Source organism: Lissotriton vulgaris, chromosome 5 (assembly GCF_964263255.1).
Source record: "Lissotriton vulgaris chromosome 5, aLisVul1.2, whole genome shotgun sequence".
In the NCBI taxonomy this organism is placed as follows: domain Eukaryota; kingdom Metazoa; phylum Chordata; class Amphibia; order Caudata; family Salamandridae; genus Lissotriton; species Lissotriton vulgaris.
The window spans coordinates 1288816435-1288840047 of NC_141693.1; the positions used below are offsets into that span (position 1 = coordinate 1288816435).

The 23613-nt window shown below is 45.3% G+C and overlaps 1 protein-coding gene across 2 annotated transcripts in view; it reads left to right on the plus strand.

Moving 5' to 3' along the window:
* The window catches only part of CACNA1S (calcium voltage-gated channel subunit alpha1 S), a 548608-nt gene that overhangs the window by 264258 nt on the left and 260737 nt on the right, over positions 1-23613 (plus strand). For both annotated transcript variants that reach the window (XM_086923168.1, XM_086923169.1), the window contains exons 13-14: positions 14632-14752; positions 19303-19417. In XM_086923168.1, coding sequence (XP_086779294.1) covers positions 14632-14752; positions 19303-19417 — 236 coding nt within the window. The remainder of the gene's footprint in view (positions 1-14631; positions 14753-19302; positions 19418-23613) is intronic.

Below are 23613 nucleotides of genomic sequence, written 5' to 3' on the forward strand. Positions count from 1 at the left end.
ACCTGAATATCTATTTCATTCTCTAAAGTTAACTTTCTCTTAATCACTGAAATTTAGCTAAGCGATAACACAGCACAAGTACTACATGAAGCTGTGCCAGCAGACTACAAAATCCTCCATATACAAATCTGCAGGAAGAGTTGCTGTTTGTGTACCTATAAAAACCCTTACAGACTATTTTGCATCAGAATACAATTTTAGGCTCATCTGCTGTTTTCCTATTTCATATAATTAGTTCTACTTATCTACAGACCACCACAATATAATCCAGCCTTTACCAGATTTTCCCTCAGAGACATGACACATGTTGCATGCTTTGAGACTTCGGTGCCTGGTACAACAAGCTTAAATTGCCCATACATGCCTGCTATTTAACCTGGAATATATGAATCTCATCAAGATGATGTCCGTTCATACCTATATGGGTGCATTTACGTTGACTGGCAGATTAAACATTACCTAGAGTTACCTGGACGACAATGCAGTGATCCAGTTCCTACTCCACATGCTTTATCCTCCAGTTAAGTGTGTCTACGAACCCCCAAACAACTGTAAGAATGTGAAAAAACAGACCCACCTATTATGCTACAAATTTCTGCGCTTTACCTAACAACTCAAAAATGTCAATTCAATTGTTCCACAATTTGCTCACATCTGTTCTTGACAACACTGTACATTGAAGAGGACAATAACCTCATATCAGAGTTAGAAAGTTGATTGCTTGAAATCAGAGCTAAAATCACTGAAATCAAATAATAGATATCTGTAAATGCAATCAAAAAGACAAACAACTTTACTGATAAACTGACACTGCATACTACCAGAGAATCTAAAGAAGAACTGCAAAAAAGCTAAAAGACTTCACTAAACTCAAGAAATCTGTAAAGCAACTTCTCCAGTGCAGGAACTTCTTTAAGCTAAATTGCTCAACTTTTCACAATTTGCCACGTACAAGAATGCCACGAATGAGAGACCACACCATCTCTAATACCAAACATATTGTGACCTATATTAATGCAAAGCCTAAGGAGGACTTGCAACTCAACTCAAATATGTCCATGTCCTCTCTACTCATTCCTTGAAAAAGACTACTTTCATTCAACTCTCTTACTGCCACTACTTTGCCAGTCGAACACAATCCCAAGACACCTCTGGATTGCCAGTCGATCAATGTCCATAACACATATTGACGGGCATCCTCAAAAACCTGGTAGCCACCACAGCCAGAGCTGGAATAGCAGATGATCAATTTCGAGAACTTTTAAACTGGTCAGCTCACGGATGATCTCAAACTGGCCTACAACAAACCCATTCTAAAGGAACCTGACACTGATGTAGCGGTCTCTGTAAACTGCTGCCTAATTTGCAGTATGTCTTTTCCAGGCAAACTGACAGAGCTGCCTATGTGCAATTATCGGTCTTCATTTAAGAAAACAATCTTTTCTCTGACAAGCAAACAGGGTTCCTTTGTGGTGGGAGTATGGAACCGGCCATGATAGCAGTGTGGGCCAAAATCAAAACTAAAGTTGACTCAACTGGAGTATCTGCAGTTCTGCTATTGGACATTTCTGCTGCCTTTGATATGCCCCACCATCCCACATTGCACTGGAAACACGACTCCATAGACTCATCACCAACATCTGTAATGGTATCCTAGCTCTTGTTCTTCTGCTCACTTTGTTTGAACAGCTGGTACTCCTCAAAGATCCACTTTTGTTTCCTTCTTTATTGTCTACCTCAGCTCACTACTGAAGAGCATATCCTCGCTTCTCCTTCAGCCTCAGCTCTGCAATTACACAGAGGATATAGAAAAGAAACTTACACTTTATAACATATTACATCTTGATCAGCAAGTGCCTACTAGCTATGGGCCTCTTTATGCTAAAAATCATCTTAAGCTAAAGGCATACAAATGTTGGATATTATTGGGTGGTAAATTGGTGGCAATCCATCGGTCCGCCTTCTGGCCAAAAGACTGGGCCCACTTCTTAATTCATCACACCAAATATGGGATTTAAGCATAATTAAATATACTTCTTCCTTATACCTCAATTGAATCACATTACATGGGGAGCAATTACATATTTGCATGCCTACATTGAATATTTCCTTATTAAAGTTTTCCCTTAAAAGCAGCTGTCAGGATAGTACTTGTATTGTATTGTATATAGCATTTATAAAGCACAACAAACACCCTAAAGGTACACTGGCACTAAAGATATGTGAACACAGATCAACGTAAAGGGAGAAGGACAGAACCTAAAATGGGCAATACTCCGAGGCGACAGGATCAATTTCTGGAGAACAGCCACATTTTGATCCTTTTCCTAAACAAGGGCAAGGTACTACATTGCCTGATTTCAAGTGGCAGTTCATTCCATAGATTCACTGTGGCAATGCTAAAAGTTCTTCCTCCCAGTCTGACCCTGTTGAACCTGGAGTCCTTTGCCAGATAGCCAGAAGAGGATCGGAGGCTAAAGATGGGAGTGTATCAGACCAATTTATTCTGTAGCGGCTTAGGACCGAATCCATGCAGAGCCCTAAACCCTATACATAGGGATTTGAAAGATATTGTTTGCTGCACTGGGAGCCAGTGTAGCTCACCTAGACACATTGAGGCAGAAAAGCCTCGTAGTCTAGAAAGAGCTAATTTCGCTGCCGTATTCTGAACATGTTGCAGTCGCTAAATCAGATATTTGGGGGACTCCAACAGTAAGGTGTTGCAGTAGTCAAGTCTGCTTAAAATAGCACCTCGTACTATCAAGGCTCTGACCGAGATGGGAAGCAACGGAAGGATCTTCCTCAATGCTGTAATAAGATCAAAACACCACCCCACCGTCTTATTCACTTGCGTCTCCAGTGAAAAGTTGGCATTGAACATGACTCCCAAGTTTTGCACCGTCTTAGATGGTGCCAGGGGAGTAGCTGTATGAAGAGGCCAAAAATTGTGAGGAAGAAGCAGAGGAACCTTCACAACTGCACAGTGTAAAATTTCGGTCTTATCCAAATTAAATTGTAGAGCATTATTTCGTAACCACCGATGGAGGATTAAAGTGATCCAAGAGACTCAATTTAACGGTCCCTTCACCAGTCTATTTTCCTATACAGGCCACCCTTCCCACTTGCTGTCTTAACTCTGCCAATGCAGTGCGCTGAGGACTATATACAATTTAGTGTTCCTCCATGCTTTTCAGAACCTACAGAGAATCCACAATGCTGCAGCGAGACTGCTTCATAACCTCAATGTCCACACTCTTAAAGTTTGCATCACTGACAATCAACTAGAATTGCGAGCACACTTTTGCTGTGGCACAAGTTCATATTTGGCACACAGTGGTGCAGGAGATATTTTCCACTTGCGCACCTAAAGATATGGTGCTTTCAAAAGTCCTGGTTAATGCTTTTAAATATACAACATGAATACAAAAAAGCTATTTACCTAACTTTGGTTAGGAAAATTTAAGAAACTTCAGTGTACAGCATCCAAGGTAATTAGATGTGAAAATCAAAGAAAATGTTTTACTTTGAATACCTATACTACTTATTGTCCATGTTTTAAAATTTAAATATACACTGTTGAAAGCTTAGCTGCCATGTTTAGCTTGGAGGTTGTTCACATTACGGTTGGTCTCCTCTTGGATACTCATTTCCCCGGTTGTCACACCTCATTTTCCCTGGATTTGCGGACGTCAAAAGTTTGAACGTCATAGTCAGCTTTACACATCATGATCTCAAAAAGAGCTGGCAATTTAGTCAAAGATTTCACCCCACATCTCCTTTTGAATAGCTCATGCTTTACTGTGTTCGTCTGAGAAACCAGTGGGGCCAAACCCTGCATGGGTGCTAACCAGAATCTTTAGAAGGAAAGATTTCCATTCATACTTGGTGAGATTAAATTAATTCGGAGGAATTCTGGGGTAGCTTTTTCACAAATATATTCCTGTAACATGACTTAGCCATTTGGTGCAAATCTTGGGAGGAGGAGGTACAGGTATTTTACCTTCTATTACTTAGCACTTATCACCAATCACAGATTATTGTTACTATTGTTGCTCTTCATTGCCTACTTCCAGCTTAACCCCTTCGATGCTTGTGACGGAACCATTCCGTCATCAGTCACGGTTGAGCTGTGCTGATGACGGAATGGTTCCGTCACAACCACACCCAGTTATGGAATGTCCAGCACACTGAGGAAATCGGGGCCGCATGGAAGGTGTTAAAGGTGAGTACAATGAAAGAATCAAAAGACTATCTAACATTTTGATTTGAGAATTGTTATCTGCCTGACAGAGACTAAGGTAACATTTGTCAGAAGCTCTGTCATGGGTATTTGAGACCAAAAAACTGCTCCGTCCCGTTGTTGCATGAAACTCTTGCTGAATCCCAACAACAGAGTTGTCCAAGTCCTGCTTAAGGTAATCTCCTATCCTGCAGCTGGGATTTTCAGGAGGAAACTGTTGGACCAGGTGCTACTGGAGGTTTCAACTGCCTGCCCTGTATAAACGTGTCATTATGTTTGGGGGGTGCAGAAGTTCCTGTTGCCACAGGAAAGCTGGTGCAGATAAATGCTGAGGAAGAGAAGGAACTGGATATTTTGCTGTGGCACTTATCTAGATTACTGGAGATCCACTTTTAAGTAGAAGTCGTGGAATGGTGTCTGAGAAACTAGCCCTTAAAATTTAGACTCCTTTACATCAGGGTACATTTAAAAAAAGTATATCTGTTACAACAAATGTAAAAAAAAAACTTGTATACAAATGTGTTTTTATCAAAGCAAGCTGCTTGCTGTATTGTTTTCTACAGTGCCAACACATTTAATATAATTTTGTCTCTTGGTGATCATTTTGTGAGGAGTCCCTGTTGATAGAACTGAAAAGAGCTGGTTAACTAAAACAACTCTAATTCTTTTTTCCTATACCATGAAATTACCCTCGTTTTGGTGGCATTGTGTTTATAGAATTCTTATAAGTTGATTTGTATGGCACAGCTTATTACCTGTGAAGGTATCCAGGTGCTGAGGCAGGAGTGTAGGTCTGGAGGTGCTCCTAGTTGAACATCCAGGTCTTCAGCTTCCTGCAGAAGTTGCGAAGTGGTGTGGTGGTCCTGATGTGTAGAGGGAGTTCATTCCAGCTTTTGGCTGCGATGAAGGAGAAAGCGTGATCTCCTATCTTGCTTCTGTGGATGCAGGGCATTTGTGCAAGGGAGAGAGAAGTGGAGTGTAGATGTCTGGAGTGTTGGTAGATTTGTAGTCGGTCATTGCGGTAGGCTGGTCCTGCATTGTGGAGGGCTTTGTAGGCGTGAATGAGATACTTGAATTTGCAATTGGCAGCACTGGATGGGCAGCCAGTGCAATTATGCGAGGTAGGGTGTAATGTGTGCTCTTCTGGGGATATTTAGGATAAGGCTGATGGCAGTGTTGTAGATAGTTTGGAGTCTCTGTGTGAGTAGGCTGGAGGTGTCAACAGATAGTGCTTTGCCATAGTCAAGTATTCTGGTGATGAGGGCCTGGGTGATCCTGTATCTAGTGTGTTTGGGGAGCCATTTGAAGATTATGCAAAGCATTCTGATGATGTTGCAACAGGATACGATCACAGAGTTAACTTGTTTTTTCATAGAGAGCTTGTCTTCCAGGATGATCTTGAGGTTTCTGGCATGGTCTGTGGGGATGCGTATATGGCCCAAGTGGGTTTCCACCAAGAGGAGTCCCAGAGGGAGATCTTATTTCCGAAGATCTGGATCTCTGTTTTATCAGTGTTGCATTTGACAAAGTTCTCTCGCTTCCAGATTGCCACATCGTACATAGAGTTGGTGAAGTTGTTCCTGGTGGTGGTGTTTGTGTCAGTGAGGGAGAGGATGAGCTGAATGTCATCAGCATAGGAGACTATGTTGATGTCATGGGTTCTTATGTTGTGGTGGGAACCATGTAAAGGATGAACAGAGTCGGACTGAGGGAGGAGCCCTGGTGGACTCTGCAGATGAGCTTCCTGGGTCCAGACGTGAAAGTGGAGAGTCTGACCCATTGTGTCCTGTTGGAGAGGAAGGAGGAGAACCAACCTAGGGCCAGTACATGGACTTCTGATTCCTGAAGTCTGGTGATGAGGCTGCAATGAGAGGGTGCCATGAGAGACGGCGTTGAATCCTTCAGAGAGGTTGAGCATGATGAGTGCAGTGGTTTCTCCTCTGCCCATGATTTTGAGTGGATGTCATGGTTTGCTGCCAGGAGGGTGGTCTCTGTGTGGGGTTTCTGCAGAATCCTGATTTGTTGGAGTCCAGGAGGTGGTGTTCTTCAAGAGGGGTGGAGTACTGCTTGTTCATCTCTTCAGGACTTTGGCTGAGAAAGGTAGGAGCGGGATGGGCCTATAGTTTTTTTTTTTTAAACACTTTATTAAAGCAAATGATGCAAACCACAGTAATAAATCAGACAGTGTCTGTCCACAGCGTCCAAGCTTGTAGACGCAAAGCAGTTCAGGTAACATAAGAGTGACGCTAGCAAAATAAACAGTTTGGTGGGCACCATGAAGCATAACAAATGTCACAATAGTAAGATTTTCTGATAAGCAACTGAAATGCAAAGCAAACATAAGCCATAGTACAAAAAATCAAAGAAAAGATAAGAGAAACAATAGTCATAAGAAGCAGATTGCAAGACCAGCACAGTAGATCAGTCCGTATCACATTAGGAGGCATCGCAGACAATGACCACGTTTCTATAACAGCAAGTAACGAATCATCCCACCCAGGGAGGAGCAGGAGTAAAAGCAGAAGATCGCACAGTACAAAAGTGCCATGGGGGACCGAGAGTAGGCTAAATTAGCGAGTAAAGGACCATCCCCGCCCCTCGCCAAAGGGGAGCAGCATGTTGTGGCATAAGCCATAATAGATGGAGTACAGAGTGGGGGTCCTGAGGCCTAGCCCACCCCAGTTGGTAAATTGGGGTGTAGGGACTGAGAGGGAGCTTCCGATGCCTTCCCCGCAATGTATTGGCGGTATGGACCCCAAATGTCTGTGGGGCGGGAGGATGCAGGGAGTTGGTCAGAATATTCCACACTATTGACATTGCAATACGCCACACTTCGTAGCCAAGCGGCAACTGTGGGAGCACGTCTCGAGCACCAGTGCAGCGCTACCTCTCTCTTGGCCAGAAGGAAGCAGATCGATGCCAATTTGCGAATTTTGCGGGGAAAGTTGGACATGTAGCCCATCAGGGCAATCTCCGGTAGGACGGACAGTGGCAGGCCTAAAATTGCACCCAGTGTGTCATGTATGTCAACCCAAAAGGCGTGGAGCTTCGGGCATGTCCAGGAAAGATGGGCAAAGTCCGCCTGAGGGGCGTTGCACTTGGGACAGGTGTGGGGACGTGCAGGGTCGATTTTGTTGGCCATCGCTGGGGTGTGGTATAGCCGACGAAGGAATTTAAAGTGTATGAGTTTGTGTCTGTTATTCATTGAAACCTCTCTGGTCGTGGCACAGCATGCATCCCATTGATCGTCAGAGATCTGGGTGCCCAGATCCTTTTCCCATGCGGCACGAACCGCCTCATCTGACGATGGAAGTGAGGACAGGCAGAGTTTGTAAAGTTTGGACACCACGTGGGCCCCAGAAGTGTTCTGGATAATAGAAGTTAGTGCCAGAGTGTCATCCGGTGGCAATGGGAAGGTATGGAACGTGGCTCGCATCAATGCCTTGAGTCTAGCAAACACAAAGGTGTCCATGAAAGTGCGCTCTGAGAAGCGGGGGTCTTCGGATACGGAAAGAGCGTGGCCATCTGGGAACAAGTCACCGATTGTAGTCAGTTGGTATTTAGCTAGTGTACGACTGATCAATGGTTCGCCTGTTATGGGGAGCCAGTGGGGATTGGGGAGTGGGAGGGCCTGTGAGTACAGAGCGTCAACACGCAGTAAGCGCCTGAGTTTGTCCCAGGCCCAAGTCGTAGTGGTGAGAGGAAGTATGTCATGTGGATCGCGGGGAAGGCCCTTTGGGAGCACAGTGTCCAGAGACACAGGGAGAGCGGTGTCTGCTTCAGGTTTCAAATGTTGAATCCTGGCGTCCGGGTGGTACCAGGAGTGGGAATACAAGCACTGGGCAACCAGGTAATAAAGGTAGAAGTCTGGGACTCCAAAGCCGCCCCTCTCGTATGGCAGCGTCAACGTGCTCCAGGCCAGGCGAGGGCGCTTCCCACCCCAAACCAGCCTCAGTAGGGCAGTGCGCAGTTGGGTAAAAAAAACCTGTTTGAGAGGGATGGGGATGTTGTTGAATAGATATAAGAACCGGGGCAGTACCACCATTTTCACTATAGCAATGCGCCCAGCCATCGACAGGGGAAGGCGGAGCCACCTATCGGTGTTATCTTCCAAAAAATCGAGGGCGCGTCCATAGTTCATGCGAATAATAGAGACGGTATCTAAGTGGATGTGAATCCCTAGGTATTTAACGGAGTCCTCGCACCATTCCAGTGGGAGGGAGCAAGGCCATCTCGAGGTGGCAAGGGTAAGGGGGAACAGCTGTGATTTGTGCCAATTAACCCTGCGGCCCGAATAGTCACCAAAACGCACAATCTCCGACAGCAGAGGCTGCAGGTTGGTCTCCGGGGTGCGGACGTAAAGAACCATGTCGTCCGCGTAGAGCAATACAAGCAGAGGCCCGGTGCGGAACTGGAGCCCCCTGTGCAAGTGTTTCTCCTGAAAGTGCCGGACCAGAGAATCCATAGCCAAAATAAAAAGTAAGGGGGATAGGGGGCAGCCTTGTCGGGTACCTCTAGAAAGGGTGAACCCGTCGGTGATAGTACCATTGAGGCGAAGACGCGCCGTGGGTGCCGTGTACAGCAATTTGACGGTCGCCACAAACATAGCGGGCATGCCCATCCTACGCATCACGTCCAGAAAAAAGGGCCACTCCAGGGTGTCAAAAGCCTTCTCCATGTCCAGAAAGACCGCAGCTGCCGGAACGGTTGGGTCAATTCTATGGAGGACCGAGAAGACCGTGCGAAGGTTCAGGGATGTCGACCGTTGAGGTACGAAGCCAGATTGAACCGGTGAAATGATAGAGTTCACCAGCAACGCGAGCCGCATAGCGAGCACCTTGGAAAGGATTTTATAGTCCAGGTTCAAGAGTGACAGCGGGTGATAGGAGCTGCAGACCATTGGGTTGCGCCCAGGTTTGGGGAGCAAGACAATAACCGCCTCACGGAGCGTAGGGGGGAGAATACCGGACTCCAGGGCCTCAGCGTAGACCTCGACCAGGATTGGAACCAACTCCTCCTTGTATGTTTGATAAAAATCGGCCGTGAAGCCGTCCAGGCCCGGCGCCGAGGAACCTCTCAGCGAGTCTATCGCCTCTGCGATCAGCTCGGGTGTGATAGGGTGCGCCAAATAGTCTTGCATGTACTTTTCCAAGAATACCATAGCTATTTCGTTGATGTAGGGACCGGGGTCGCGGTGTTCGGGCAGATTTATAAAGGTGCTTATAGTAAGACAAGAAAGTGTTGCAAATGTCTGGAGTGTTGAAGTGAGGTGTGCCATCTGCAGCCACAATCTGTGTAATGTACGCCGCCTGCCGGGGGGGGGCGCAGTAATTGAGCCAATAACCGTCCCGGTCTGTCTCCCTCGCTGTATTGGCGTGCCGAATGGTACTTGCCCAAATATTTCAGTTCCCTATCCGCCGTGTCTCTGAACTCTAAAAGGAGCTTGATGCGTTTGGCGTCGTTGACTGGGGAGGGGTCAGTCAGGATCTGGGATTCAATGGCCGATAGGTCGGTCTCAAGGCGGGACAGGGTGGCCCGTATTTCGCGCAGCGCTCCGACATGTTTAGTGATGCAGACCCCCCTGATGGTAGCTTTGAATCCCTCCCATAGTGTGGCCCATGCAGTCACCGAGCCAGTGTTGAGGTCGAAATAGTCCTCTATCGCCGAGCGGATCTCCTCCGTGAAAACAGGGTCCGCTAGAGCCCGCCCAGGAAATCTCCATTGCCTCTCATACCCACCCAACCTGGGGATCGCCAGCGCCAGAACCACCGGAGAGTGGTCAGATATGGTGCGCGGTAGCGTGCGCAAATCGGTAACCCAACCCGCCAAGCCCGGGGACAAGAGCCAGTAATCAATCCTGGTGCTCGTGTTGTGGTAGCCAGAGTGGTGCGTGAAGGACGGGGAGGCAGTGTGACGAGTAGCCTCAATGTCCTGCAGTGAAAAGTGGGAACAAATATCCGCCATCGCTGCGCGGGATAGTGGTTTGCGGTCAGGGGAGGGGGATGTGCTGTCTCTGCCGGGGTTCATCAGTAAGTTAAAGTCGCCCCTCATCGCCAGCAGGTCAATATCTGCGTGTATTAGAGACAAGTGTAGGTCCTGAAGGCAGGCCGGGGAGTCAACATTAGGACCATAAACCCCTACAATGGAAATTTTGTAACCAAACAGCAGCCCGTGAAGAATCACATAACGTCCCTCCCCATCCACCTTGCTACCAGTCAGGACAAAGGGTAAGTGTTTGTGTATCAAAACCGCCACCCCACGAGCATATCTACTGAAGCTAGAAAACACTCTGTGGGCGCCCCAACTCCGTGCAAAGGAAGGTGTGTCTGAATGAACCATGTGCGTCTCCTGTAGAATTAGAATATCAACTTTATGTCTCACTGCATATTGTAAAACCTGCTTCCGTTTCCGGGTGGAATTCAAGCCTCGGACATTCCAAGTCATCAACGTTAGACTAGAAGGGCCAGTCTGCAAACCTACCCGGGCCATAAAGTCAAATCCAAAATCGTGGGCAAGAAGTGATCATCGAACAAACCAGTGCCATGTGTCTCGCAATCATAATAAAAAGGAAGAAAATAACACAAAGAATACAAACATCCCCACCCCCACCCACCACCCAGCCTCCCAACACCCCGTGAGAGGCAGAAACCCCCAATTTGCAAATCTGAAAAGCATAACAGCAAGTGCCATGTAGGAAAAGCATACAAAAATGGTTGCACAACACAATCTAGGAAACCCCAGAAGAAGCGACGAAACATATCAGCCCGTGCTTGGGGGGGAGGCAACACTAGCCCCCGAGCGGGCAGTCCAACGGAACATTGAGAATGTCATAAACGGATAAGTATGAAAGGAATGTTAGCCACTCCCGCAAGAAAGGAAGGAACCAAGACTGGAGCGGAGTGTACATTCAGCCCTGTCCAGCGTCTGTAAACAAGTCAGCGCTGGCCTGCGTGTCTGGCTGCGGGGGAGAAGTGGGTCTAGAGCCAGGGGCCGATCCAGGCCCTGTCTTATACGTGTGACAGAAGTCCTGAACCTCAGCTGGAGAGTCAAAAATGCGATGCCGGCCATTGATGTCCACTTTCAGCCGAGCTGGGTAGAGCATACTGTATTTTAGGCCCAGGTTTCGGAGAGCCGCCTTGACGCTGGTGTATTTTCTCCGAGCCTCTTGCACCATGACCGTATAGTCCGGATAGTCCGGAAAGAAGGACAACCTGCTCCCCTGCCATCTCACCTCACCCATATCCCGAGCCGCCCGAAGCGCGGCATCACGGTCTCTAAAGTTCATAATCCTGGCAATGATGGGCCGGGGTAACTGTCCCGAGCGCGGCTTAGGCCCCAATGACCTATGAGCTCTCTCCACAACAAAACCAGCCGTGAGCGTGTCTTTACCAAACAATTTTGAGATTTTCCACAAAGGTGTCGAACCGGCCCGTGGCAGTAGTCTCCGCCACACCAAGGATTCTGATGTTATTTCGCCGGCCAAGCGCCTCCAAATCCTCGTTCTTAATGGCGACCTCCTTAAGAATTTTCTCCACCCTCTCGAGTCTCTTTCGGGTTTTGGAGGAGTCGTCTTCAAGGTCGGATATCCTAGACTCCGCCAAGTCCAGACGCCGATCGTGGGCTTGTACGGTTGAGTTGATGGCAGACAGCTTTTGTTCCAGACTGTCGAACCTAGTATGAAGGGCTTTGAAACCTGCACGCATCTCCCCCATCATGGTGGCCATCATGGACGCCCCATCACCAGCATCCTGTGTCACTGGGGCTCCAGCAGCAGTACCCGGAGGGGGGTCGGCGGCAGGGAGAGTCTTGTCGAAGTTGAGAGTCCTCTGGGCCGGATCCTTTTTCCCCATCGTGGAGGATGTGTAGCGGGGCTGCAGTCTCTGCGACAGTGGTGGTGAGCAGGGATCAATGGTAAAAGCAGGCCGACCTCCAATGACCGGCCACGTGGACAGGACAGCAGGCGAATGTTCAGGCCGCAGTCAGAGTAGAAGGGATGGTGGTGGCCGGGAAGCTCAAAATGGCGCCGCGAGGTGCAGGAGTAGGCCACCCAGCCGTGGCGTAGTCAGCAGAAGCCTTGTGGCAGCGATGGAAGGTGGCGCGTTGTTCGGGCGCACGGCGGGGCCGCTGTACGTTACCAGGGAGCGCCCCCGGACCGACTAGCAAGCCCGCACCCCGCTCCTCCCTCGACCCCCGAACGCACCCGCAGCACCCCCCACCAACTCCGCACGAGTCCGAAATCCAGTCCCCGGCTCCCTCTCCCGAGCAGGCCAATACCGCAGCCACACCCAAGAGCTCGCAAACCAGGGAAAAGACGGGCCGAGCGGTTAGGGGGGAACAGCGCGCGAGAGCGCCAGAGGCAGGAGCCTAAAGGAGCGGCGGAGCGGCCGCAGTCGCACTCACCCGGCTCTCCAGCGCAGCAGGGAAGATGGCGCCGAGGTCCGGAGGCCTCAGATCGCCTCCGCCGTGGCCGTCGCGGCCAGCCGCACCCGTGGCTCAGGAACGTCTCTCCGGCTGCCCTGGACCATCAGTAGGCTGGACACTGCATTTAGGGATGGCAGGGACGCGGTTCACATTCCTTTTCGTCCGAAGTGGGTGCCCGCCCGGAGGAGCTTCACAGCAGAGCGGCCATTACGGTTACGCCGCGGCCACGCCCCGTCGGGATGGGCCTATAGTTACTGAAATCCTTAGTTCAACCTGGGGGTTCTTCAGCAGAGTGGTGACTTCCTTGTATTTTCAGCTCTCCAGGAAGTATCCACGGAGGATTGGAGGAGTTGATGATGGTGGTGAGGTTGGAGCTGATCAGTGTGCTGCCCAGGTTGTACATGTGGTGTGGGCAGGGGTGTGAGAGAGTCCCTGAGTGGATGGTCAGCATGATTTTGGTTGTGTCCTCTGTGGTGATGGGCTCCAGTTTGTTAGGAGGTGTATGCTCCTCGTGGCGTTGAGAGGTTGCGTAGTGATGCCCTCAATTGTGGGTTGTGGTGCAAAGTTGGAGTAGATCTTGAGCATTTCTGTGTGAAAGACCTGTTGTTGCAGATGATAGGGGTGATGATATTGGTGGTAGCTGTTAGGTTGGTGAATTCCTTGACGATGTTGAAGAGTTCTTCGTCTGTGTTGGAGCAGGATTTTTTTTTCTGACTTCTTTGGTCTTTGTGTGGTACCTTCTGAGAGCAGATTTGTAGGTGTCGCTGGAGGTGTTGTCTTGCCTGGTTCTCTATCTTCCTTCCAGCTGCTTGCAATAGCACTTGAAGTCTCTGAGATCCTTGGTGTACCAGCAAGCTTTAGCACAAGTTCTTGTGTGTCTGTTTTTTTTCATGGAGCTAGGTTGTTGGCACAGTCTGAGATCCAGTTGGCAAAGGTCGGTAGGTTTTGCTGTAGGTCGCTTGTGAGAGTTGGTTATCTGGATGTGAGGGCATGGATCCAGTCTGCTTCTGTTTTGTTGCTCCAGTTGCAACTGAGTTTGATGGTCGGTTTTGGTTTGTTGTGGTGGGGTGTGCTGATGTAGAATTGTGCAATGCAGTGATCTGTCCATGTGAGAAGGAACATGTTGCTGAAGGTGATCTTGTTGCTGGATGTAAAAAGTTGGCTCAGTGTGTGTTGGATGGCATGAGTCAGGCCTTGTACAAGTTGCTTAAGGCCGAATTTGTCATGACTTTCTAGGAGGTTGGTGGCGTTTCGGTCTGTGGGGTAATCCAGATGGAAGTTGAAGTTGCCTAGTATGAGGAAGTTGGATCTGAGGGTGAGGGGGGTGATGAAGTTGGTGAAGAACTTGCATAAAGCGGTGTGGGGTCCCGGCGGTTGGCAGGCAAGGAAGCCTGTGAAGATCACACGTGACTGATCTGCAGTTTAAAGTGCAGGGGTTCCATGAGTGCAGTTGGTTTAACCTAAGAGATGGTGCAGGTGATTGTATCCTTGTGGATGATTGCAAGGCCTCCTCCTGGTTTTGGTTTGTGGGGCCTTGATAGCTAATCTGTTTTGGAAACAGTATAGTTTTTATTTGTCAGATGTTGATTGAGTGCCACTAGCCATGCGGTAAGAAATGTTTTTCTGGTTGTGCATTGCTACGATGCAAAAGTATGGGGTTTTCACAAAAATAATTTTAAGTTGTAGGTTCTTTGCATTGCAGGAGCATCTAGACTGTGGCTTCTGTCTAACATAGATTAGCTATGTGATTTCCTACAGATAAACAGCATACTGCCTATTTAAAATTGTCAACACTGGACAGACCAATATAATATTTCTTTGCAACTTGGTGCTTAGAGAAAGAAGCAGTTTAAAAAAGAGGACTTTTTTGATTTATGTAAAATGACCTACATTGACACGTTGAAAATCTTTGTAGTGTAAGTGGTGGGAGAGGGACACTCTATAACTAACCCGTGTTGCTTATCTTGCAGATCCTGACTGGAGAAGACTGGAACACAGTGATGAACAATGGGATCTTAGCCTACGGCGGGCCCTCATCCCCTGGTGTGCTTGTGTGCATCTACTTCATCATTCTCTTTGTTTGCGGCAACTGTATCCTTTAGAGGCTGCCTGGTTGTTTCCATTACCTATTCACATAGGGTTTCTATGTGTGTGGGTTTATTAAGGAAGGGGTTGGGAGCTAAGAAACCATGAGTTATAAGCATCTCTTCTGCATCATTCCTTGGTCTCCGATGCTGTTCTGACATCTTGTACTTGTAGACTGTTAATAGTCCTCATCCTAGAAGATGCTTTGGTCTTGGAATAGGGTGCACATAGAGTTTAAAAAAGTCCTCCAGTCACAAACATTAGAGAAAAATAATCATACTAATTGCATAAAGCACAAAGTCAACACTTCTCACAAGATAGATATTTTTCAACATGTACTAACAGTTTTCAGATTTCAAAAGTCCTGAGAAGCTGTCTTGTTGGTTGAGTGTGATATAGACTAAATCTTTGCAATATTCTGCACATCTTTTACTAATGATGTTTGAATGATTCATTGCCAATCTACAGTGGAAGAGCCAGAAAAACCTATGTTAGGATTCTTACGAGCGAGTCTTATACAGTAGCAATTCCTATGTGAATGGTGAATGGCCTACTTTTGGGAAAGTGGTATGGGAGTAGGATATGAGAACAACCATTAAGCCAGCCATATATTTAGTTACAGTATTGTAGGCATGCAATATGCACATTAAAAAACCTTTCTCATTTTTATTACAGTCTAGTTGTATTATTGCTAGTCACCTGTAATAAGAAAATAAAGTGGCTGCTCAATGCAATAGTTTTTAACTGTAGAGTTTTGGCCTCACATTGCCTGAGATCAGAATAGTTTTCACTTGTTTCCTGAGTAGATAGTTTGTTTCTGCTGGGATGAGAGATGGGGCATTGTGAGAGTGTTGGTGGTACCTCTACAGACCACCAAATAGGTTAAGCCTGCGCTTGTGAAATATAACATGTGCACAACCTCTGCGAGGTCATGGCTACTTCATTCAGAACACTTTAAATGTAGGCCTTAACACTTTCTGTCTTTGATCAGCAGGTTATAAGTGGGAGCAGTACTCTCAGTTATATATGTGCCTCGCCTGCTGCCTTGCTTAGTAGTCTGTTAATACTCTTTTGTTGTAGCCTATAAATGAACGCATAGAGACCATATTGCAGTAGTCCAATTAGGCTATAATTATGGATTTGATAACTCCACTCAAGAAGAGGGTTTACATTTGGTGGATCAATAACAAGTGTAAATTGAACCTTAATTTGCAGGACAAATGTTATCTTTGAGTAAAAATGTGTTTCGAGAATCATTGCCTTTTGGAATGGAGTTGGCAGTATTTCCAGTTTTGTTATTTGTGCAAATGTCAATATTGTGTTATTACTAGTAATGCTTCTAAAGTGCACTGCAACCTGTAAAGGTGTCATGGTGCTGAGGTAATAACTAAATGTACATAAAAAACATGAAAGACTTATTGTATATAAATGCAGGTTTTTAAGGATTTTCTAAGCAGTAGTTGTTTAACGTATGCAGAGAGGAAGGAAGGGAGTCCCACAGAAGGGCTGCCTTAAATGAGAAAGACGTGCCCCGCAAATCTCTCTCAATGGAATTTAGGTCTTGTGACTAACTAGCCAGTTAACCAAGTAAAAGGGAATTGCAGAAGTGCAGGAAACTACGAATGGTTGCCTAGACCACTGAAAGCAATTACAATAGGATGATGAGTGCTGAAACTTTTCATCCAGTCACGGATCTGGGTTAATAGATCGTTCCTTTGCTCACTGTGCCACCCCAGTTTGAACCCCGCCATATGCAAATCAGTCTTGACCCTGCTTCTTATCGTAACAGTCCTTCCCAAACTGGCAGACCAGGTCCTCCCTGGATTGGAATCAAGCATCCTGGGACTGGTTTCGGGGTATTACCCCTCATCAGCCAGGCTGGCTTGAATCCAGTGGCACAGTAAGCAAGGGGTCCAAGATCTGAGCAGTACAAGGGCGAGAAGGAAGAGAGAAATTGTACAACTGAAAGAGCCTCTTTAAGGTGTTATGAGCTTCTCAGATTCTATTTGCAAAAATAATGGTCATAGCTGTTTGTATCAGTTTCTTACAGGATTTCCATGCTGTAGTGAGACATCATACCATAGAGCAGATGGACATGTGTGCCATGAATGAGATATAAAGTTAGAGCAACATCTAAGGCAGAAAGGATCCAATTGGAGTACTTCTCAAAGTCAGAGCTCACTGAGCCGTCTCCTTTTTAAAAAAACCTAGCTTCTTAGAACATTGCTGAATTTCTCCTTCGATACTTTCACCCAGGAACAAACTTTAGTGCCCCTTCTTTTCATCCTCATATAACCAGATACCTCTATATAAAGAGTTAAACAAGAATTAAAAAATGACCGTATCATACCACAGGGATATTGTCAATTCATTCCACAAATTTACCTTGACTGCGTCCTGCCGATTGGTAGGAAGCTCTACCCAAAAACTGAAATTTACCAACATTAGAAAAGTATTATGACTAGCTAGTAGTGGAAGCAGGAAATTCGAAAGTCCATCAGGGATATTTCTACACTCCAGGAGGATGATAACATAAAGTGTCTTCAGTAGAGGATTTGGGATTTAAAGTAATAACTTGCCTTGCTGCCCTTTGATCTGGGCTGCTGCGGTCTATATGAGTTGATTTAATCAATGCACATGTTAAAACACAAACAACAATGTTTTTTGCAGCCAAGAGATTTATAATGAGAACAATTGAAATCAACTTTTAGTGCATTTGCAATCACGCTCTATTCTTGGGTTCATTATTATAACCCTACTCAATGCAGTCCCTGCATGGTCTCACATATTGAATGAACCAGAGATTGAAACATTAGCGGTGGTTCGACTTCTTTCCTTTATATCTAATGATCTAAGAGTATCAAATCCATAACGAATATCTTACAGTCTGTGGACAATGGTGAAGAATCATATATTTATCAAAAACTGGTTTAGACTTATCAACATATTTACTTTATAATTGAGAAGTGTATGATCCATTGTACCATAATTTATTGATTTGTTTTAATTTTGATTTGTACATTCCCTAAAATTCTCGTTGAGTGAAATCCTTAATGTTTATACGCCTAGTATTCCAATTAACATTTGTTTATAGTTTGCAAGCATTCAATGCCTATCTCATCAAATCCATTTGTCTTTTTATGTAGCTTTTGAAGAAGTTTGTAAATTATCCCAAATTACCAGAAATGGTCCTTTTGTACGGCACTTTACTTGATATATACTAATTCCAAAGCCTACAAGGGGTTATTGACTTTTCTATCTTTTTCCCTGATTAATATGCAGGGCAACTGATTTGTGCAGCCACAGCGTTTTCCATATAAATATCAATTTGCTGCATTTGTCACAGAATCCAACATATTCCTCATAATTCTTTTGCAGAGTGTAACCAATTATATGTGTTTATATAACAAACAGTTCAAAAGTTATTAAAATCCCTGCACACTGAGTGCAAAGCTTTGCCAGACACTTTGCGAAAAATAATTATTCTCCTTTCAGCTGTTGATTGCTGGACTTAGTCATTAAAAGAAGGACATTTTAGTTAAGGCAGCATAAAATAGTGTGTTAAAATGTCAATATAGTGCTACAGATTGTGCTGCATAACGCCACATAAGTCCCCTTTTCTTGTCACATAGTTTGAACAACCAGGTCACATAACGACTCTTACTGCAGCATAATTCATATCCTAAGGATATTTTCAAAAGGATAGTGTTGTCTGATTGCCTTAGTCTAGAGTGATGTACAAATTGGTTCTAATACTCACGATGACTGTCTCCCCCTCCCTTTTTTCTGAACGCTGATCAGCTTTCATGGAAGAGTTTGTTTTGTTTTACATGTTTATTCCATAACTTTGTGATCTGTAAGTGTGTTGTGTGGGAAATTACAACGCAATTGTCTACTGTTTTTTCATAAGATTTTTAGTTTCTCATGTGTGCTTTGTATTGTTGCATTGTAGTGTTACTGTGCATACAAGTGAGTTAAATGATTCTGTTCTGTTCTGGACTGTTCGAATACTTCTAAAGCAGCGCAGCATGTGTATTCGGGACCCTACTTTTCTTCTGTGTTTTGACAGGTAAAGTGGTCTGCATGGCTGACACCACTGCTGCATTTGAGAAGGTTTCTTCTGGAATAATAATGAGCTACTAGAACTCAATGATGAATGTGGGAAGTTACAATGTAGTGCACAGGATTATATCTTTGATTGGATTAGGTGGCACGAAAAAAGTATTTAGGATGCTATTTCTTGATCGAATAGATCTGGTGTGTGTTACATGGTGCAGTCAGACTTGCAAGGCACACTGTTAGGAATGTGAATTCTACAGATTCTAATATGTATCAAAACATGTATTGTACACTCCACATAGTGTAATCCTTGAGTGATAGGTAACTGCAGATAAAATGGGAGGTTAGACAAGACTTGTAGTACATGCCACATAAGGACTGAACCAGCAAAGGTTGATTGAGACCAGCAATCACAGTGCAATAGAGTGAATAAAGCTGACACTGAAGGAAGATCCTCTGCGTGCCTACATTATTCCTTAGCCAGGTTTCTTGTCCAGATATTCTGCTAAATGTCTTTTTGGCCATTGCGGTGGATAATCTGGCTGAAGCAGAGAGTCTGACGTCTGCACAGAAAGCCAAAGCAGAGGAAAAAAAGCGACGGAAAATGGCCAGGTAAGAAAACCATAGGGCAATATCAAAAAATAATTCAGAACAGAAACTGTGAGCATGGCATTGACCACTTTCAACTAATGATGATTACTGAAGACTTTGCAGATTTGTGAAATTAGTGTGGAGTGAACACCGCTTAGTAAAAAATTGAGCTCCTCCGCTCAACTTGCATTGCTATCTCAGCCAAACGTACAGATTTAATATGTGACGTCTCTCCCCTGGGATTAATTCTGGCATAACTGACATCACAATGATCAAGGGTAGTGCCCGTCTTGCTGGTTATCCTTGAATGTCTCTATGAATTGCTTTCTTTTGGGAGAAAATGCACATGAATTTTGATTGCAGTTGGTTAAAGCAGTACTGCCCCTGCAATATGAACACTTTGAACTTGTGCATACTATGAGATGCACGTGCAATAACTTTACACCTCCAAAATGGGTGCATCTATGAAAAAAGTATGGAGCTTCAGAAGCCCCATGTTGAATGTATCCCATAGTCCTTCATATGATTTTGGAAAGATGTAGGTTGAGGGGCGTACGATTTACACTTTAGTCAGGGTGTGGGAACCCGCCTCATGGCTAAAGGAAGAGGGGCTTTCTAATCCCCAGAGCAAGGGTTTAGTTCAATACACCAATATACATTAGAACTCAAGTTGGACTGTGTCCTGTACGCAACTCACTGAGCAGTACTGTACGGGAAGTGTTGTCTGGTAGTCTAGCTAGATGGTATTAGGGACACAGTGGAACACCAAAACCTCTTTTCTAATATAAAAACAAATGCAAAATGGCTCTAAGAAACAAAATATGTACTTTAAATTTGTATTTCTAAAACCTAAGTCTAGTGCATAAAATATGAATCGTAACCACACAGAATGGGAAATACATGCAGCCATATTGCTATTTCTAAGCCCTAATGTTAGATATTAGCAGAAGCAAAAATCATATTTTCTAAGATTAATCATGCAGCATACCTTCTTTCTGTAAACAAATATCTTTTAGCTAGTCTCTGTCATGGCTTTTGCCAGGGAACAATAAGCAGTGCAAGACTGAAGGCCACTTCTCTGCACAGTTCCCGAAGCCTGGTTGTCACTGCAAACTGATGCTACCTCTGGCATGATAATCGAAGCATGAAGCTCCTCCAACCGGTCCTATCATATGTTCATAAAATAAAACTGTTCTTTTTGATAAATGTGTCATCTTGATACACATGCAGATTATACGCTCCGATAACTAAAAACAATAGAAACATGTCAGCTTATACAGTAAGAGGACACAATGTTATGCAGTGTTCATGACAAAAACAATAAAATATTTCATCCTATATAGGAGGAAGACACTTCTGCATGTGTCTAAAACTTCACACTTTCTACTAAAAGAGATAGAATCTGTAAGCAGTCACAGATTTAAAATAGAAGAAGCCTAAACGGTACTTAATACAGTGTTAACGACATGGTCTTGTGAAGATTCATCACCGCTGTGTTCTAGAGTTGCCATCCCTCAAGTATTCCCTTGGAGTCTTCTGTAATACTATAGATCTAGCAATCACTACTGAAGACAGTAAACATATTTACTGCCTGCTGAACAGAACCAGAACTTCTCAGTTGAGCTGAGCAAATTCTAAAAAAAGAGCAATCCATGAAAAGTATTGAGCATGGGCATCTCCTGCAGTGGCTTCAGTGAGATTCGTTACCCTTACAAGTGAGGTAGTGTGGGTGAATGTACCATGACGCATGTGGAAAACTGTTGCTCGGATATTTATTTATTTATTTATTTATTTATAAAATTTCTAAAGCGCGCAAATACCTTACGGCGTCTCGGCGCTAATGTTAGCATATTTCAGATTGCGAGGGTTACAGAATGTTACTGGTTAAAGAGCCAGGTTTTAAGATGTTTTCGAAAGGAAAACAACGAGGTGTGTTCCTTAATCTGAGAGGGAACCTGGTTCCATAATTTGGATGCCGCCACTACAAAACGTCTATCCCCCCATGTCACCTTTTTTGTTGGGGGGATTTGGAGCTGTTGAGCCGTCGATGACCGCAGTGTTCGGCTGGGTTTGTAGATTTTAAAAGCGTTTTTAAAGAAGTCAGGCCCATTATTTTTCAGCGCCTTGTAAGTAATGCACATGGCTTTAAACTTTATCCTGCTTCTTATAGGCAGCCAGTGAAGCTCCCGAATTGTGGGAGAGATAGAGGTATATTTTGGAATCCCCATGAGGATCCTTGCAGCGGCATTTTGGACAAGCTGAAGTTTGTTCACCACTTGTTCCTGTGCATTGAGCAGAAGGCCATTGCAATAATCCACCTTGGATAGTACCAAGGAGGACATTAGGGTTTTGCCAGCAGTAGGAGGAAGAAAAGGGAGCAGTTTCTTCACCATTCTCAAAGTGTAGAAAGAGGCCGAAACCACGGCATTGGCGTGACCAAGGAACGTGAGCTTGCTGTCAAAAAGCACGCCCAGGTTTTTCACCTTGATTACTGGCAGTGGAGGCATACCCAATTTCGGAGGCCACCAGACTGGAGACCAAGACGGGGTTAGTTCGCCAAAAACCAGTACCTCCGTCTTGTCGGAATTTAGCTTTAGGCAATTCTGGTTCATCCAGGTGCTGATGGCCTTCATGCCTGCCTGAAAATTAGCTGCCACAGCTTCTCCGTTTTTGTGTATTTCCAGGATCAATTGTGTGTCATCGGCGTACGATGTTAGCCCTATGCCAAATGACTTAATTACCCTCGCCAAGTCCGACACATAGATATTGAAAAGTGTCGGACTTAGCGAGGAGCCCTGGGGAACACCGCACGGGAGAGAGAAATCAGGGGAGCTGAAATTTCCCATCTTTACGGACTGTATCCTGTTTGCCAGAAAGGATGCTAACGTTGCTCTGGCCCTGCCCTGAATGCCAAGGGTGGCGACACGGTCGATCAGAGTAGAATGATCGACCGTGTCGAAGGCCGCGGATAGGTCCAGGAGTATCAGGACAGCGGCGCCGCCCCTGTCCATGATAATCCTGACCTCTTCTGACGCTTTTATTAGCGCTGTCTCTGTCCCGTGGCCCTTCCTAAACCCGAACTGCGTGTTATCAAGCAGATCGTTCTGGTCGATAAAGGTCGACAGCTGTTGGTTTATAACCTTTTCGATTATTTTTGAGGGGTAAGGAAGGGAGGCGATTGGACGGTAGTTTTTAGGCTCTAAGGGGTTTAGTGCAGGTTTTTTCAGAAGTGGTGTTACAGTTGCCCTTTTCCAAATAGCGGGGAATACACCTGTCTGAAATATAGCATGGCAGATATTGGTAAGTACTGGGGCGATTACGTCAGAAACTGATTTAATGATACGTGGGGGGCAAGGGTCCAGAGGGGATCCTGACTTAACAGTGTTTATGAATTCCATCATAGATGCAGGTGGCGTAAACGCCTCTAAAATTGGTTTTGATGGCCGAGGAAGAGTCACCAAAGAGACTCCATCTGTCATCGGTGTTGTGGTGAATTTGTCGAAAATATCGTTAACCTTGGCCTGAAAGAAGTCTGCCACCTTATTGCAAAATGATTGGGATGGTTCGATGGAAGGTGGAGCTGGGGGATTGGCTAGATCTTTCACTACCTTATAGAGCTGTCTGTTAGAGTTGAGCGCATTTTCTATTTGTGTGCTATAAAAAGCACATTTTTCGGCAGTGATCAGCTTTTTGTAGCTGGTCATCGCGTTCTTGTAGGTCTCCCGGTCGGGGCTGGCATAGTTCCTGCGCCAACGCCGCTCCAGGTTTCGGCAGCGTTGTCTCTCGAGCCGTAATGACTCCGAGAACCAGGCCGCAGAAGGTTTGACGCGGTTTGGCTGCATTTTTTTGGGGGAGCTAGGTGGTCTAATGCCTTAAGTAGCCAAGCATGATATGAATTTACCATGAAAATATGAAAAGACTAGAGGTGTTTGGCAAACCAGAAACAAGTTGGTTTCATTAAACGCAGAAGCTGGGAGTTATCAACAGAGTCATGTCTGAAGACTGTCTCGATGTACAGAAGTTTTGGCCGTTATTAAATACAGTTCTTGAGGTACAATAAATTGAATACACATTCTTGTGAAGCATGTAAATTTGGGTCTAGTCATGAACCATAAATACAACCATCGGATAAGGGGGACACAGGTGGCTCTCAATTTTGTTGGAGACCTAGTTTGTGCCAGTGTATGTGTGTCCAGATGTCTGGCATGGAGAGTGCG